The sequence below is a fragment of the Accipiter gentilis genome, chromosome 10 (assembly GCF_929443795.1).
Source record: "Accipiter gentilis chromosome 10, bAccGen1.1, whole genome shotgun sequence".
Classification (NCBI taxonomy): domain Eukaryota; kingdom Metazoa; phylum Chordata; class Aves; order Accipitriformes; family Accipitridae; genus Astur; species Astur gentilis.
The window spans coordinates 2,277,127-2,293,552 of record NC_064889.1 but is presented as its reverse complement, the minus strand read 5'-3'; the positions used below and the strand labels follow the sequence as shown (position 1 = coordinate 2,293,552).

The 16,426-nt window shown below is 41.5% G+C and overlaps 1 protein-coding gene across 7 annotated transcripts in view; it reads right to left on the bottom strand.

The window, feature by feature from the left end:
* CSNK1G1 (casein kinase 1 gamma 1) overlaps positions 1 to 16,426 on the bottom strand; it is a 110,301-nt gene that overhangs the window by 49,996 nt on the left and 43,879 nt on the right. For 6 of the 7 annotated variants that reach the window (XM_049811999.1, XM_049812003.1, XM_049812001.1 and 3 more), the window contains 3 exons: positions 14,774 to 15,190; positions 7,058 to 7,098; positions 2,314 to 2,383 (listed from right to left, as the gene is read on the bottom strand). In XM_049811999.1, coding sequence (XP_049667956.1) covers positions 2,314 to 2,383; positions 7,058 to 7,098; positions 14,774 to 14,951 — 289 coding nt within the window. In that variant the 5' untranslated portion in view covers positions 14,952 to 15,190. Of the gene's footprint in view, positions 1 to 2,313; positions 2,384 to 7,057; positions 7,099 to 12,492; positions 12,576 to 14,773; positions 15,191 to 16,426 lie in introns of those variants that run through there. The other variant, XM_049812005.1, reaches the window with a different exon arrangement.

The following is a 16,426-nucleotide window of genomic DNA, read 5'->3' as shown; positions in this document are numbered from 1 at the left end:
ACACTTTCAGTTTTTATTTGGCGAGTCTACCATAATTTCAAGTAACCAGTCCTGGTTACTGGAAGTCCAAAAGGCTGTCTGAGCAGTTGAAGCTTTTAAGCAAGAACCATTAAGGGGAGCCTGGCATTAACAACATCACTGAGAACAGACCCATCTATTTCCCCAAAGTCAGCCCATATTTAGCACCAATCTGTTTTTACAGCAGACGGTCTGCCCCTAATTCTCAGCATGGCATGCAGACACCAAGTTAAGGCTCCCTGGTCCTGGCAGTCTGACTCCACCAAAATTTATTTTGTTCAGCTTCCAAGTTTCATGGAGAGACCAGAGAGGTTGCTTACATCCTCCACCCCAGCTCCTGGCTTATTTCCAGTTGTTTTGGCAAAACTGTAGCACAAGAGCTTCTAATGGCATTCAACAGATTATCAGAGCTGCATTTGTGATGCCCGTGGGACCACACAGATACAGAAGTAAAAGTCATGTTGTTCATGAGGCTTCTGAACAGTCCTTTGACAAATACTGGCAAAAAGGCTTGAGATGACAGTCAGCACCCCCCCTAGAAAGAGGGGAAGAGAGATCTGGAAGGCAAGATCTCCATGTCTGATGGCAGCATACTCAGAAATACTTCCATTAGCGTGCACATGAGAAATGCCCTGTGTGGGTAAGTAAGTAGGATGAAAAATTTTCATTGCAGGATGAAAAGTTTAGATTTGTTAGGAACAGGAGAAAACCCATTAAAAATACTTAATCTAAACAAAATAAAGCCAAACCCCCAACATTTGATCAGTTTTAAAATTCTTCAATAACATCTTTAAAAAGTGGTAGAAAGCTGATGGGTGTAGAAAAAGCAGATAGGGATTCATTCACATGTCATAAAAGACATTTGCTGGGTTATCACAGAGATGGCAAGCATCAGCTGAACTCAAGTAGGGACCGAGGAGCAGAACTAAGTGTCTTTCTTATTCTGTGGTCCTACATTTGATTTATTTACTACACAGGCTTCAGCAGAAATGGCTAAAGTCTCAAAAGCACAGGTAACTGGAATGAAGCAACGACATTAACCTATCAGGAGCTTTGTCCACAGTACCAGATGCTACCACCAGAACACAAAATACATAGAAAAGAGTACCTTATTTCAGGGGACAAGTTCTGTTTAAAACAAATAACAACAATATATTAGTGTTTCCAATAGTGACAATTTACTTGGTTCCCACATTCCAGATTTTGCATCCTATAAGGAGCAAAGAAGCCACAAAATGTAGAGTGCTATAGCACCCAATCTCCACAGGAGTGCTACACAAAATTAAGGAAACGCATTAGAAAAATTAATTGGAACAAGCAGAAAGGAAAAATGCAGGACAACTGTTCAGGCACCGAATATTATGAGCTCAGAGCAGATGTATCTTACATTCTGTTCAACTTAGTATTTTGGTAATATGAGAGCACATCCTCTACCAGTGGAAGCTAGGTCCATCCAGGGAAAACAAGAAAAATAAAATCAGAAGAAAGTGTAAAAATTTTACAGTAATGTAGGGAACTTGCCAAAACCCAAGGTCAATATATGATCAAGGCACAGAAGGAGCAGAGGAGGTCTTTGCTTCAGAGAGACTTCCTTGTGCAGTGGGTAGTCAAGGCTGTGGAAATCCTTGGCATGGGAAACAGCACATGCTAGAAGTCTATATAGGTTTAACAAGCAACCATAAATTCAGGGAAGAAAAATCCAAACATTATTAGACACAAGCTCAAGCCCTGTATTAGGGAAATCAGAGAGCTTGCCAAAAAAAACCCCAACAACCCCACAACCAAACAAAACTCCCCATTTTGGCTTATCCTGTTATATTCTTCTCGTATTTTGTAGACTACAGTCGCACACAGGATACTGAGCCCATGGGCTTTTGGACACTTACGATTTAGTAAACACCAATGAAAACAGTATTTCAGTTTTTTATTAGAAAAGCTCTATGCTTCTTACACAATTTCCTAGATTTTAAGACTTTATGTCACCTTTTTAAAATCTGTCATTCTATACATAAATAACTTGCCCTCTATCAAAGGTTCCTATATTTTACAAACACACTTACATGGGTATTTCCCGTATCAGTCACTCCTCACTAACTCAAGTTTTTAGATCCACCTAATTACTCAGTATCATTATGATGTTATTCTGACCCAATCTCTTCCAAAACTTGTGTGAGGCTAAAAGAATTTGTCCAGATCAGTAAGTTCAAGTCAGAGTTACGCAACAAATACAATGGTGACGTTTGATTTAATAAAGAAATCACAAACTTTCTATAAGCTTAAGGTAGATTTACTTACCCGCACTTCCAAGTTGTTTATAAAACCTGTATTCTAAATGAAGCTGTGGTGCACGTGACTTTATTGGTTCCTAAAAAAAAAATAATAATAAATTTTTGGTTAAAATTAGTTTGACTGAAAAGAGTTCTATCGTATACTTGAAGATGTGTCGCTGTATATAATGCTTCACATTTCAAGATAAAACACCCTAGACTGAAAGTCTAACAACAGACTTCACCATTAGACGTCATTTAAATAAGCAGAGAACAAAAAGGAATAAGACTTGCACTCCGGAGGATAAATAACCTCCTCATTTAAACACAAAGCTCATTCATGGCAGTGAAATTCAAGAATTGTTCTACAAAGCTCCTGGTCCTTGAAGAATGACCCTAGACATTAGTAGGAGGAAAGTAAAGGTTGCAAAAGATCAAGTCCCAAGTTCACTTTGTGGACTGTGGTTGCCCGCAGTATTTTTGTTGGTCACTAGCCTATATTTTTGAAAAATGTTGAGTCATGTACCTGTGTTTTAAATCAGACCACAGTTGTATAAATGTACAATCTTGCTTGCAGCAAGCACTACAGTGCAGTCAGGTATCTGGTAAAAACACTGGAAGAAGTCTTCCCCTTCAGTAGCAGGTGTCAGTCAAACACCTCAAAACACTCAAGAATATTCTATTTTTATACAGAGAATAATAAAAATGGATAAGTCTGCAATACACCCAAAACATTACATTTCTCAACTGTTACTCATCTGTGCTTTATGCACAAAACTTAATGCCTACAAATCCATAAAGGCATTAACATGCAAGATTACAAAGCTTCTAAAAAGATAAAGTTAACATGGAGAGGATTAAGAGACTTGAGAAATTACATTTTCAGTAAAACTATGCACTTGGGACAGGCAGTAATGTGGATTCACCTACTTCTCAGACTTCTTTGAAATGGAAGTTAATACTGGCCTCAATTTTTGTTTGGATGTTGCTCATTTCCTTGCTTTTGAGAAAAAAAATGCTCCATGCTCAAAACTACATAAAATTCATAACACGGCACCAAAATAAGTCTGAATTTCAAAAACCTGCTAAATAGCCCTCTATTTGATGAGCTCATCATCTAGAATTTTGCCTATAAAGGAGCCCCCTAAGACCAACACAAAAAAAGTCCTTTCATGTTTCACGTCAGCTCCTATGAATCAGAGCAAAAGCATCTTAGATAAGAGTTTGAGCCAACACCTTCGATACAGTGGAACAACTCTTCTGTCAGCACAGGAGGACATGAAGGCTTTAGCTGATCTACTTTGTCTTGTTTCACCTCTGGTCTGCAGCGTAAGACTAATGTCCACATTTGGCATGAACTTCACGTTAAAGACTTCTTTTTAAGTTGGAAGAATGATTTTTGTACAGGAATTCAGGCAATTTGACATCCAGCCAAGCTGTTCATCGCCAGCTCAAGTCATCCCCTCCATTTGCCAGCAAGGGGAAGAAATGCTCCTGGTTGCTTCTCAACTTTCTGATGTTTAAAAGCTTCAGAAGTCAAATATGACCAACTACTTAGAAAACAATAGTGAAAAATTTTCTGAGGGCAAAACTGAACCTGTAGTGAAAGCAAATATAAAGCAATGCAAAACCAAGTTTGTTATCTCAATCACATTTAAATTAAGATAATTGTTAATGGCGGCTTAAGGGTCACTCTATAGACACCTTCAAAACAAAGGGATTTAGGGCAACACGAACTCAGCCTGTTCAGTGAATAGTTTATTTACCCAAATAAACTATTGGATAAAGGTAGAAGGATTAATGTATCAGGACATGAGTCTGCTCGTGACAAAATCAGGGAAAGTAAGCCCAAACCACTTCTGCATCAGGAGCTGCTGGAGCCTGAGCTCTGAACACTTGCCAGAGTCGTGGCAGCTTCCAAGAAGATCATACCAGAACAGATGGTTGTCCTATAGGCCAAGGGCTTAGGGATGCTGGCAGATGTTGCATTTATAGCGAAAATAACTGAATTGCTACTGCCTAACGTACAAGATCCACAGCTCGAACTAATGGCATCATGATCACTATGAGAGGGTACAGCTTGGTACCTGCGCTCACACTACATCTGTATGTTAACGGGCTGGGTTCATGCAGGGAAGAAATTCCTACTATCTGCAATTCAGCATTAAAAACCCTCAGACGATTAAACCAGTAAACACAGCCAAGGCATTTCAGAAGACGAACTCCTCCATGAACTAGATGCCCTTAACCAAATAATGTTCAGCTGAAGAGCAGGAGAAGGAGCTATATGGTGATACCACACAAGTCAGAACACAGGCACTGTTCTCCACCACCAGCAATTTTCCAAGATGCAGCACAATCCTCAACCCCAAAGAGAAACCATGAGACATTAGCACTGAATTTCACAGCACTTTCTGATCAGCTCTTTGGCATCCATTACACAATTCTCTAATTTTCCAGCTTTAACATCATGACAGGAGGCACGAATAGCTGAGCCAGCAGGGTTGCAGTTGCAGAAGACGATCTCACACAGCTAGAAGGACTTGGAGCAGAGTTTTGACTTGGTCTAGCAATGTAGATAAAAACAAAACGTTGCCTTCAAGTACATTGAAAGCAGCTACTCTACCACTAGTCCACAAATTATTCAAAGGATAAAGAAAATTACACTTAAGTACACATGTAAGAGAAATATATTTGCTGTTAGGGAGGCCAAGTAATTCTTACTTCTGAGGAATATGGTCTAAGATTAGGAGACCCTCATTAATCTTCTGAGAAATGGAGCAGGTATGTGAATGCCTGGATGGCCACCGGATGGCAATTCCAGTCCTTCAAATGTGAAGGACCAGAAATTTTTAAGTATGAATCACAACAGGGCAAATAAAACTGGAGTGTGTTGCAGACTATCTGCTTTAACAGTCAGTTATTTTGGGGGGAAGAAAGAATGCTACCAGAAAAAATAACTAAGATTAAGGTAGCAATAAGGTAATGCCACTCAGGTCTGCCATATGGCTATTGAAAGGTTTCAGGCTACTGGGAGGTGTCACTGCAGGCAGTATTTTGAGAGAAACAAGCATCCTTTGGATTAATACGGCTGTGTTTTTCCTGTATTACGTCCTTACGCCTTCCAATACTGTAGCTTTGTGGGATTATCTTTGAAAGCAAATTAGAAGTGTTATTGATTCAATAAAACACCTGGCCTATGTACACAGTGCATTTTCTATTGTCAGATTTGCCTAAAAAGCGAGCTACTCAACAAGCACCAGTCCACCTTCCTGATGTGGATCCATATCAAGGACAACCTAAGCTCCACTGCAGGTGTTTGTTTATTTTAGGGAATATCTTCTGACATTTGCCAACAGGCTTGAAAACAAGTCCCTCCTGCAAAGCCCTAATTATTTTTCATCTACAACGCATCGTGTAAGGAGAATGCTAGAGATATAAATCTGTGGCACTTGAACGTGATCAGAATTAATGCACCAAGTCCATCTTGATCTTCTGTAATCTGAATGACTCCTGTCATTTTGCCAGACAACATTGGTTGGGCAAACAGGCATGTGTGCTACTAATATCAAATTAGCACTACAACTTTAACTTCAGATTCTAGGGTTTCAATGTGTGATTAAAGAGCGTACCAATGAGAAAAGAGCACATCAACTGAAGACATCAAAATTGAAAACCCCAAGAGACTAATGAAAGTCTTAGTTTATAGACAGGACAAGTTAAGGCATAAACACAAACTACTGGGCTATGATTTTATAAATCTGGAAGAGCTACGATTTAGAGAGTGTCCCCATCTTCCAGACTCCTACTTCAAATCACTATTGACCACAGTGCCTTCATACCCTGCAGCAGTCTTCAGAAGACAACTTTTTACCTGGACCATTCGCTGGTCCAGTATAGAAGAAACATGGAAACTGTCATTGCATGCACCTGGGGAGGGCTACATTGACTGCAGGGCAGAAAATAATCTGATAACTGGTACTGAGGCTTGTAATACTGGATGAGAAGAGAGCTGTGAACAAAACTGCTTGTACAAGGTCTGAAGTTCACTACTGTTGGGGCTTGGGTTTTTTAACACAACTCCTGCAATGCTTTGGTGAGCCAATTTGTTTCATTTTTAGCATCCTATGACATAAAAGGAGAAAATAATTCTGAAGATGCTATGGCTATATATCCTAGGCCACCCAAATCAACTAGAGGAAAGACTAACCTTCACTAAATTAGATCTTGTTTTACTTATTACATCTGCAGTCTCTTGGCATCATACCAGACTGAGCTGTTACTGTCCCCCAAGGGAATTTTAACCATTGAAACACCCCCTTTCCTGCCTCTTGACTCCAAAAACATGGAGCAGCAGGCTGCAGAGTGCCACACTCCTAATCAAATGCTCTGGCAACAGCCCATCTAGAGGAAAATAAGAATCTGGAGAATCAATAAGAGTCCCGAACAGAAAGGCTCAACCCAGGAGTGGGAAGAGGTGGCAAACCCACAATCAGTGCCATTCACTGGGACCTGGCAGCCAACTTGGAAAAAGGAACAAGACTCCCACTGGTGTAAGACGGCTACAGACCATTTAGGTACAAAAAAATGTTCAGCAGGTGGAGGGATGGGGTTTTTTCCTCATTTTTAACGTTCTCAAGAATTTATCTTAGCTTAAGTTATTCTAGCTGAGGGTGAGAGCAGCATTAAGCCCAAAGTGAGAGAGTTGCTTTTAGTCTGAATTTTTAATATTAAGTGCAAGCCATTTAAGAACACCTGAGGCTTCTACTTACCAGTTTGATCGCTACATATTCATTGGTGTAGAGATTTTTACCTGCAAAGGAAAAGGAAAAAAACCTTTTAGTTCCACATTCAACACTTGCAGCTAGAGATACAATAGAGAAGAGCGTCACTGATGACAGAGCTGTCTTTTCTCAATTCCCTGCTGAAGTTCACATCTTTAACACAGTGTAAGCCTCAAAATAATAAGTTGCAGCAGTTCACCAGGGCAAGCAAACACTATCTTCCATTCAGCATAAAGTAATCATGCTTTATGGTAGCACTTATATTCGATGCAAGCATTTGAGGAGGCATCCCAGACACATTAGGTTTTATTATCCACATCATGCCAAAAAAGTCTGGGGAACAAAAAAATGAAGAGTCAGAGCATCATTTCTTTCAGAAATGTCTTGAATCTGCTGGACACTGAACAATTTTATCCTATGATCTATAGGAAGTTTCACTAGCATAATAGTGCTACATATCAAAGCGACTACTGCAAGAAGGCATGTGAAAATAACCTTTGTACCAACACGTAGCTTTTATTTCTTCCTCTATGAACAAGCAGGCAGCACGTATAAAATGCCTTCTGTATGCCAGTGGCACAAAGGCAATCCTCGTAATCTAACAAGGCCAATAATTCTCAGTTACAATATGGTACAAATGATGTTAAAAAATACGCTAGAAGAACAAAACCCATTCTCAGGACCGCAAAATATGGAGGAGTATCTAGTCTGATACTAGCTCTGGCAAGCACAAAGGGCAAGAGCCTAGGACCAGTATAACCATGCAAGCACGCAGCCAGCTGCTGGTATATTGTGGCTTCACAAGTCTGAGCCAGACTTGCTATCCCTGTGTGCTATAGCTGGAGATGAATTTTCCCCCAGGAACCTGTCTGGTGTTTGAACCAAGCCCTTGGCCTCCTTAGCAATCTTACATCTGTGGCAGAGATGCACAGCTACATCTGTCAAGGAGCATCTATCTGTGTGTTCTGAAGCTGCCAGTTGTCGTATCATTCAACGTCCTCCAGTTCCCCTGCGCGGTAATTTGAGCAATAACTCCCCCTTCCCCTTCTCCATGTTGCTCGTGATTGACAGCAAACTCTCCTGGAAGGGATGCTCAGGCAGCCCTTGTACCTGATCTGTCCCATCGTCCTGACATCTCTGCCACCCATCTGACCTCCTCTAGTTCCACTGTATCCTTTTAGGAGGGCAGCCTCCACCACACAAAGCTCCCCGTGGTTTTATACAGGGAAGGGCTGACCTTCTTCGCTCATTGTTGCTAGCACCGCTACAGCACAAGTCATGCTTTCATTAAGTGACTGTGTAGCTCCAAAATTCAATAGCAATCTATACTGGAAGTTATCAGTGCTTGTTTGTAGCATCAACTTTCCCCAGCCCTATTACCCATTTACTTTCCAATTCCTGTAACATGCTGATACTTAGAACAGACCAGCTATTGAGAAAGTCCAGGACAGGGAGTAACATACTTCAGAGCAGGCAGGAGTTTGGGCAGCTCTAGCATATCTACACATCACCACTAAAAAACATGCTATGTCATCCCTTACGTACATATACTCTTCGCATGCAGCACAACAGTAAAAGACTCAATAAAATTAAAGACACTATAAACATGAGAGAAGACAGTCATCTTTAAACCCTGAAATACTTATCAGTGAAAATTCCCCATTTATTTTACTTTTTAGTAGCTTCATATTTTCTGCATGCAACTTCTTTTGATACCGTCCCTGCTATATTGCTCAGTGTAGTTCTGGCCTTCGAATTTTTTATCAGGCACTCCCACTCCAGGTCCCGCACTAAGCAGATTACTTTAACATTCATCGGGAAGCTGAAAAAATTTATGGAAAGCTTCAACCTGTTACAGTAAGTGGCAATGCTGTTTAATACAGGGCAGGCACTTAAATGTGAGGTTAAATATCCTTAGAGGAAGTATTTTATGCAAGCAGATGTGTAAGCTGAGCTCCAGCATTAACCCTTGCAACACAAGGTTGTTTGAATCTATTTCTTTAGATCTTTTAATAAAAGCTATTATGTCCAGGCTGGAAATGAAGGGTAGAAGGAAGGTTTTGCAGTCACACCAGGAACACTCAGGCATTGGAAAGTGGCTTCAAAGCACTGAAAGAACTGGAAGGCCAAATCAGCGGAAAGGGGGTGGCAGGATAACCTGCTTTACCCTTTGAGACAGATAAAGGCTCCAGTCTGATGCTAACCAACAACTGGTAGGGGGAGAACATGCAAGGACATTAAGGGAAAGCAGACTAAATACATGTAAATTACCTGCTCCATATTAGCTACCAGCAAATGAGTCATATCAGCAACTCCAGCTGTAGCTCGCCCACTAACACTTACGTCCTCTTTCCCTCCTCATGATAGTGATTGAACTCCTATCAAGATGTTCAGTTTAAGGACATTCAGCCAGACTAAGGGAAGCTCCAGCTCAAATATGCGAGAAAGTTAGATGTTTTAAACAGCAAAAAACCCAAGGAGGGAGGCATGGGAGCACTATCCCCTACTATCCCACAACCTCCATCACAATCTTGGAGGTGCACCATTTCAAGGTAGTTTTTTGGCGCTCAACGTGCAGGGGTATAAGTCCATCCAGTGAGTGATGACCCACAGACCTTCTAGCAACACTTGGGCTCTCCCACCAACATAGGATAACAATATTGAGGAAACAGCGCTCTCCCAAGCTTGTTTCCAGGCAGAGGACGACATTGCCAACACCTTCCATGTATGTGGAACCATAATCCAGTCTATCATGGTCCGGTTCATAAGGCTGAGGAATACACAGAAGATAGTTCCTCAATTAAAAAAACTGGGATTAGCAAAACACTAGCCTGAGATGTCAGGCCAGCAGCCAAAGGTAAATGAACTAAATAATCCTCCAGTTCATCCCCTTCAGAGCACACACTATGGGAAGACTCTGAACATAAGGGGGTGCAAATGGATCCAGCTTTTGAACTCCAAACCCTTCCTAAAGCTGCAGCACAAAATGCTTTCTTTACCAGCTGTGAAGGTAAAGCAAATCCCCAAAATCTCTCTGTTGGCTTGCTCCAGACTGAGATCTACCCCTCAGTTTTTTTATCACACTCTCCAAGGTGTAATGGTTTCTTCTTCCTCCTTCTACAAGGCAGCACTGGTATTAAAATGGAAGAGTAAAGGCAGCACTGCTCACAAGAGAAAGTGAATCTGCACAGTAAAATAAGCCATGAATAGAAGCTGCATCTTATCTTAGTAAGACAAAAGATCTGTAATACAGCTGAGATGATATAACTGCTAACAAAAGCCTTTCAAGTTCAGGCAAAGCTTTTGATGGAGCAGCGATTAAGTTCATGCCTCAGTTTTGGGTAGTTCCACTGACAATTATGAACTACATAATGCATCACTCCTCATTTAGAATAAGACACTGGCATTCACGTGGGAAACCTAACAGAGTGGATTTCTCAAGCCCTGGCAGTAAGATGCGTTGAATATATGGCAAGATTGCAGACCAGTAGAGGATCCCAAGCCGATCAATCTCTCATGTGCACTATTCCCAAAGTTCAGCAACAAGTACAAACCTCTCACAAATGACACAAATTAAAAATGCTTTGACCCTTCCTTCTAGTTTGTCACTATATGGATAATACATTCTGATGACAGATCAGGGCTGGGTAATGGAGCAAACATCCAACTAGTTGTCCTAAAGACCAAGCAGAGCTCACCCCAGACAGCAGAGCATCCGCAGAGAGACCAGATCCCAGGAACAGCTGAAACATGAGTTCACATCGATTGCATAGTGCCAGATCTGCTGTGTTTTCTAGAGCATGTCTCCAAATAACAGCTCCTAGCGTGGAACCTACACAGGATCTGCTCTTACCCATGCCCTCCACATCTAGCATTATTCTAGTCCAATAGTCACATGATTATTTTGTTATTTGGGAAGCAGAGACAAAACCAGCCCCAGTATCAGAGACCATTATCATCTTTATTTATTTATTTATTATTGTTTTACTTGTTTTAAAGCAGAGCTCCTGGCTTCAAACTGCAGGCTGGGAGTCTGCTGGGTGGTTCTCGCTTCTGGGGGGGCACCTTCCCAGCTCTGATCAACCTGCTCTGACTTGGCAATGTACAAATAAGCAGCTTTTCTTCTAGTTTGAGGCTTGCTGCTCACTGTTGAGATGTGCTGAATCTTCATGAGACCTCTGCATGAATCACGCTGACATCTGACTTCTGGACACTACACAATTTCTTTGGGTGGCACATGAAAACAGCCTTCTCAAAAAACCCCTTTGATGCAGTAACCTGTCAAGGGAGGATACAAGCAACATACAGGATGTAGCCCTCTTAACGTTCCATCCCCCACACTCCCTCCAAGCAGGGAGAAAAGCTACATTAATCATCATTTTAAAATTATAATTGAACGCACTGTTTTGAAAATGCCAGATAATGTTTGCATTAGAGAAAAAAAAAGATTTGGGCTCCAGTCTACAGCTCTGCATTAAAATAAGCGCCTGGTCTATCCAGTACTTAATGCTTATTTTAGAAAACGCTCCAACCTACCAAAACTGGAATAATTTTACATTAGTACCTATTTAATTGCTTTACTAAATAAGGGTGCCAAACACTGGGAAAAAATGAGACATTTGAATAGGTTTATTTATCCCTAACATAGCTCATGTTTCAGGATTTTGGGTAAATACAAGAAATACCCACGGGGTAAGTCCGTGAGTCGATATAAGGAGGTGGTTCATAGTGTCAACTGGCGATATCTTTTCTCCAGTGAAGTTTACAGCCATGGCTTATCACAGTACTAGATTTAACAAGTTAAATCCCATTTTTCCTGAGCAGTGAGCACCTACTGATAGCACACAATTTTACAGCTCAGTGAGTTTGTTTCTCAGGCTGTTTTATGTAATTCTGGTTCTCCTATCAGCTTGGGGTGGAGATGCAGGACCTCCTAACAGCAGAAGTCACACTGTAGAACTTCAGGCGTGCTCCAGCTCCCAAGTCAGCAGGAGAATTGACCTGGCAGATAACTGGGAGCTGCATGATAGGGCTTGGCATTGCACAAAAGGCAGCTGAAACCCCATAAGTGCACAGAGTCCGGCCCAGGAATGCCAAGCAAGATCCCCTGCTCTTTGCTGGCACTGTACCTCTGCTAGCAGATTGAGCCACTTCAGAAACCAAAGCTCTTACAGACCACCTAACCTGCAGCCTGTCCGAAGAAACAGCAATCAATTAACCCCGCTTCATCTTACTACTCTGGGCCAGATGCTGAGTTTTGCATTCATCTTCTCATTTCAGCTCCTCTGCAGGCTGGAATCCAACTGTGCTGCTCCCACGTGCTTCAAAAAAGTAATATCCCCAGGGCTATCTCTATTTGCAGCAAGAAAGATCAACCCTAAGCAGCGTGCTTGATATTCGCAGAAAACAGCTTCCATACGTACATGCCATCTCCTCCCTGAACAATCAGCCCTCTGTCTGGCGCTGGAGCACAATACAAGAGCAGCTTAGAGTGAAAACACAACACCTGAAAAAAAAGAAATTCTTTGGGGAATTGGAAAAATATATTTTCCCCCTTGTTTATCAGTGCATGACTTTGTTCTTCCTGTGTCACTAAAAGCATTCACCGGTGCTTAACTTGTACAAAACCACATAAAAAAAGCCAAAAAGCAGAGGGCACGCCATTCATCTTTGCAGGACAAAACTGTTATCGGAGACTTGTTTGCTCGTATTTCAGACATGCTGCTTCTCCTTCCCCACAGCAATAATTAGCATCACATCTGTGCAATAGAAATATCTGATATTTGAGCAAACGGGAGTTCTTAAAGCTATAGCGACTGGCAAAAAGCAACAATAATACAGCTTCTGTAAGGACCTACACCTAATTGCTGTTATCAGTATGTATGGCTCACTGCCCAATTACAGCGTGCTACCTAATTAACCCATATTAGCAAAACATTTACCAGTGTACCAAAAAAGAGCCACTCAATTAACAGGTGTTGCTTTTTCCATAGTTAAAACTGAATTTCACTGTAAACTGACCTTTTCAGAAGTTAAATCTCTCGTGTAAAGACCGTGCTTTGAAACAATACATTAGCCAGAAATCCAATACCGCTAAAATTTTGAGAAACATGAAAAAGAACCACCATGGAAACAGGATCAGCATTTGGGCACCAGCCAAATAAAGGCAAGAGCCATGTACCTGGAGGGATCCACTACTGCTGCTAAACCTCAAAGCAGAGCTTGGATTACAAAGCAATTCCACATCTCCATGGGGATCTTGCTATTCTGATGTTTGCTGTTCAGGGGGGGCTTTGAAAATGCAATACAGCTATTCATGTTACGTTACTGTAAGGATTCAAACTTATCTTCAGCTGCCAGTTATGCTCATGTGCTCATGTTCATGAAGGCGGGAGTTTTTGCCTCTGCCCTTGGTTTCTCTCCACCTTTGGAGCATTATCTCTGCTCCTGCAAATCAATAAAACTTCTCTGATGTAATGCTGAAATGAAGCTACCCATTTACTGAGACAGATCATAAGCAAGCTGGTTAATCTTCACATTGTGGAGAAGTGGCACATCATATAAATGCAATAACCAAGCCTTAGAATGAAAGATTACATAGATTAATCTAAGATTATATAGATTCTGAGCAGGAATCTACAAAGATACTATCAGTAGTTACGTGTTATAACCCTTTGGTTACCTGAAGCTATCTCCTGATTGAATGATTTATTTATCATTCCTTGTGCCTGATGTACAAATGATTTTAATTTCAATTCTAAATATGTACCAAATTCTGGGCAAATGCTATTTATGTCAGCCAACCTGTCTTGAGCACCCTCAGGTTCACTACCACAGCAATCCAATTCATTCAGCAAAAGAAGAGAAATGCAACTGTTTTAAGTAAGTCAGGATCATGACCATCACAAGGTGCTGCTTCTGAGCAGCTACCCCAAAACTCATGTATTGGGAGCTCAGGGGCATGTAATGAAAAACACCGTCTGCCTCCCCCACCTCATTTAAAAAACATTAAAAAAAAATGCTGCAGTGCATTGGGCTCTTAAGTCATCCTAAACAAACAATACATTAGCATAGCCATCTGTTTGGGCTACCAGCTGCAAGACATGCGGTTAGAAGACCAACGGACCACGAAAAATCAGGGGCTGCTGGGCCAGTTCAGCAGCTGAGAGGCAGCAGCCAGATGGCCAGTCGGCACACCCCACTCTTCGGCAGCCAGTGAGTCAAACACATGCGACAGATCAGGGAGCGGGTGATGGGGCTGAAACTAGGGCACTGAGGTTAGCGAGGGACATGGAATAGAGAAGATGCGTCCGAGTGCTGGGAAAGAGTCTCACCCATTACTTTAATAGGGTGCCCTAGCTTATGAACAAGAAATTCAGAGCAAGATTTAGCAATCCAGGCAGTTAAGAAGATTTTTTTCACCTTAGGCAAGACATTCAGTGCTGAGAACAGTCTTCATTGTAGGGATTGTTCAAAATTTGCATCTTTGGCCTCTCTAGTGTATTCACTTTGACTTTATGCAAATAAAAATAATGCTAACAGTTACATCTTCTGAGTCAGAGGCTTCAGGTAAGGCAGCTCGATGCTTGGGAAACAAGACAAGCACATGCATTTCTCAAGCCAGGGTATGTTTTTATATATTTATATTCCAGTGGTGAAATGCTAATATGGATAATGCAGGCCACTAAAATGGTTACTTCTTACCTAGTCTGAGTTCTCCAAAGTTCCCACACCCAATCTTCTTGCCCACTCTGAAGTTGGGTCCCACCATAAGAACACCAGAAGACGCCGATGAGCTTGGTCGAGAACCATGCCCGCTCCTTCCCGGCATTCCTTTCGTCGTCCGCTGCCTTTCATCCTTTTCCCTATTAGGATGGTCCATGATCTTAGTGAAATATCTCTGCCAGCAAGCTGGCAGAAAGGAATTGGAATATGCACTCTTCTCCTTAGAATAGAAATATATATCCAAAAGTATCTGAGTCAGGGTTCAAGAGAGTCATGGAAACGCATGGAGTTCCTTTTGGCACTATATCCAGTTCCCTAATGCATCTTGATAATGTACCAAGGGGTCGATTATATTCTTGAGAACTCAATAAAGGCAGGTTGCTTTTGGTTTCTTACCTGGGAAAAAGAAAAAAGATATATGAAAAAAACATCATTATTTTAAAATACTGAGCAAGAAATGTACAACAGGGCCAACGTCCAGCACTTTCCTGGTCTCAAGGAAATTAACAGCTATACTGGAACTTAACCATTTTCTTAGCAATTTTCTGATAAAAAGCCCAGATGTTATGAAGAGATGTAAGTACTGCCCATCCACTGCTTGCTACTAGAGTTATCAGGACTCACGCTGCATATACTAACAAAAGCAATTTCAATTACACCAGCACGTCAGGTGGAAACTGCAAGGAGATCACATCCCATCTTTAAAGTGACTTTCTTCTCACCTCATACATTTAGAAAGTATTACACAAAAGCCAGACAAAAAATAAGAAGTGGCAAATTAAAGGTGCCAAGAGAAGAAAATATTGAAGCACTTAGGAAGTCAAATTCTCCTTCGTTTTACATCTTTTAAAGTTGACCACAGATACATTTGCTAATTAAGATGTTGTCTTACAGAGATAACAAAAATTAGTAGCCAAAGCAAGATTTTTTTAAAATAATAAAGCTAGAAATTTCCTGAAATTTATATCAACATACAGTTCACGTTACTAACATGATTTAGTTCCCCAAAAAATGAGGTTTTGGAAAAACAGATGTTCTAATGGAATCAGGTAAGGGACTCAAGGGCCAAGATCTTCACCAGCTGCCTGCATTCATGACTGGCCAACAAAAGCCTGACAGTTCTCCCAGAGAAAATGAAGTACACCTTCCTCCCGCATGTCCAAACTTGTCACCACCATAACCCCCAAGGGCAGGCAACTCTGGACTACTCAGACAGCGCACTGGTGCATCTCATGAGCATCAGCCTGCTATCTCTGTCAAAAGAGGACAAGAAATAGATGCTTCTCAAGCCACGGAGGCCAAGTGGTTCCTCTGTGCCCACGCGCCAGCCCAAAGACGACAGGCAGGAGCTGTACAGACCCAGCAGATCCTGCTCCACAAGTGCAGTCCAGGAGCACAGGGAAGATTGACACCTCACCACGAGACCCCTTTCCTAGAACATGAACTCACACTGAATCGTTAGCGCAGCCAAACGATTCAGCTCAGTCCTGCTGTGGTCAGAAGGAATTTCTACCACTCAGGCATGAAACTCTGAAGCCCCTGTAGCAACAGATCATTGTGGCCTGATGGGGCAGTCCAGAAGTAGCAGTGGTGCTGGGTGAGCTTCCCCTCATTTCTCAAGCAATCAGCAGG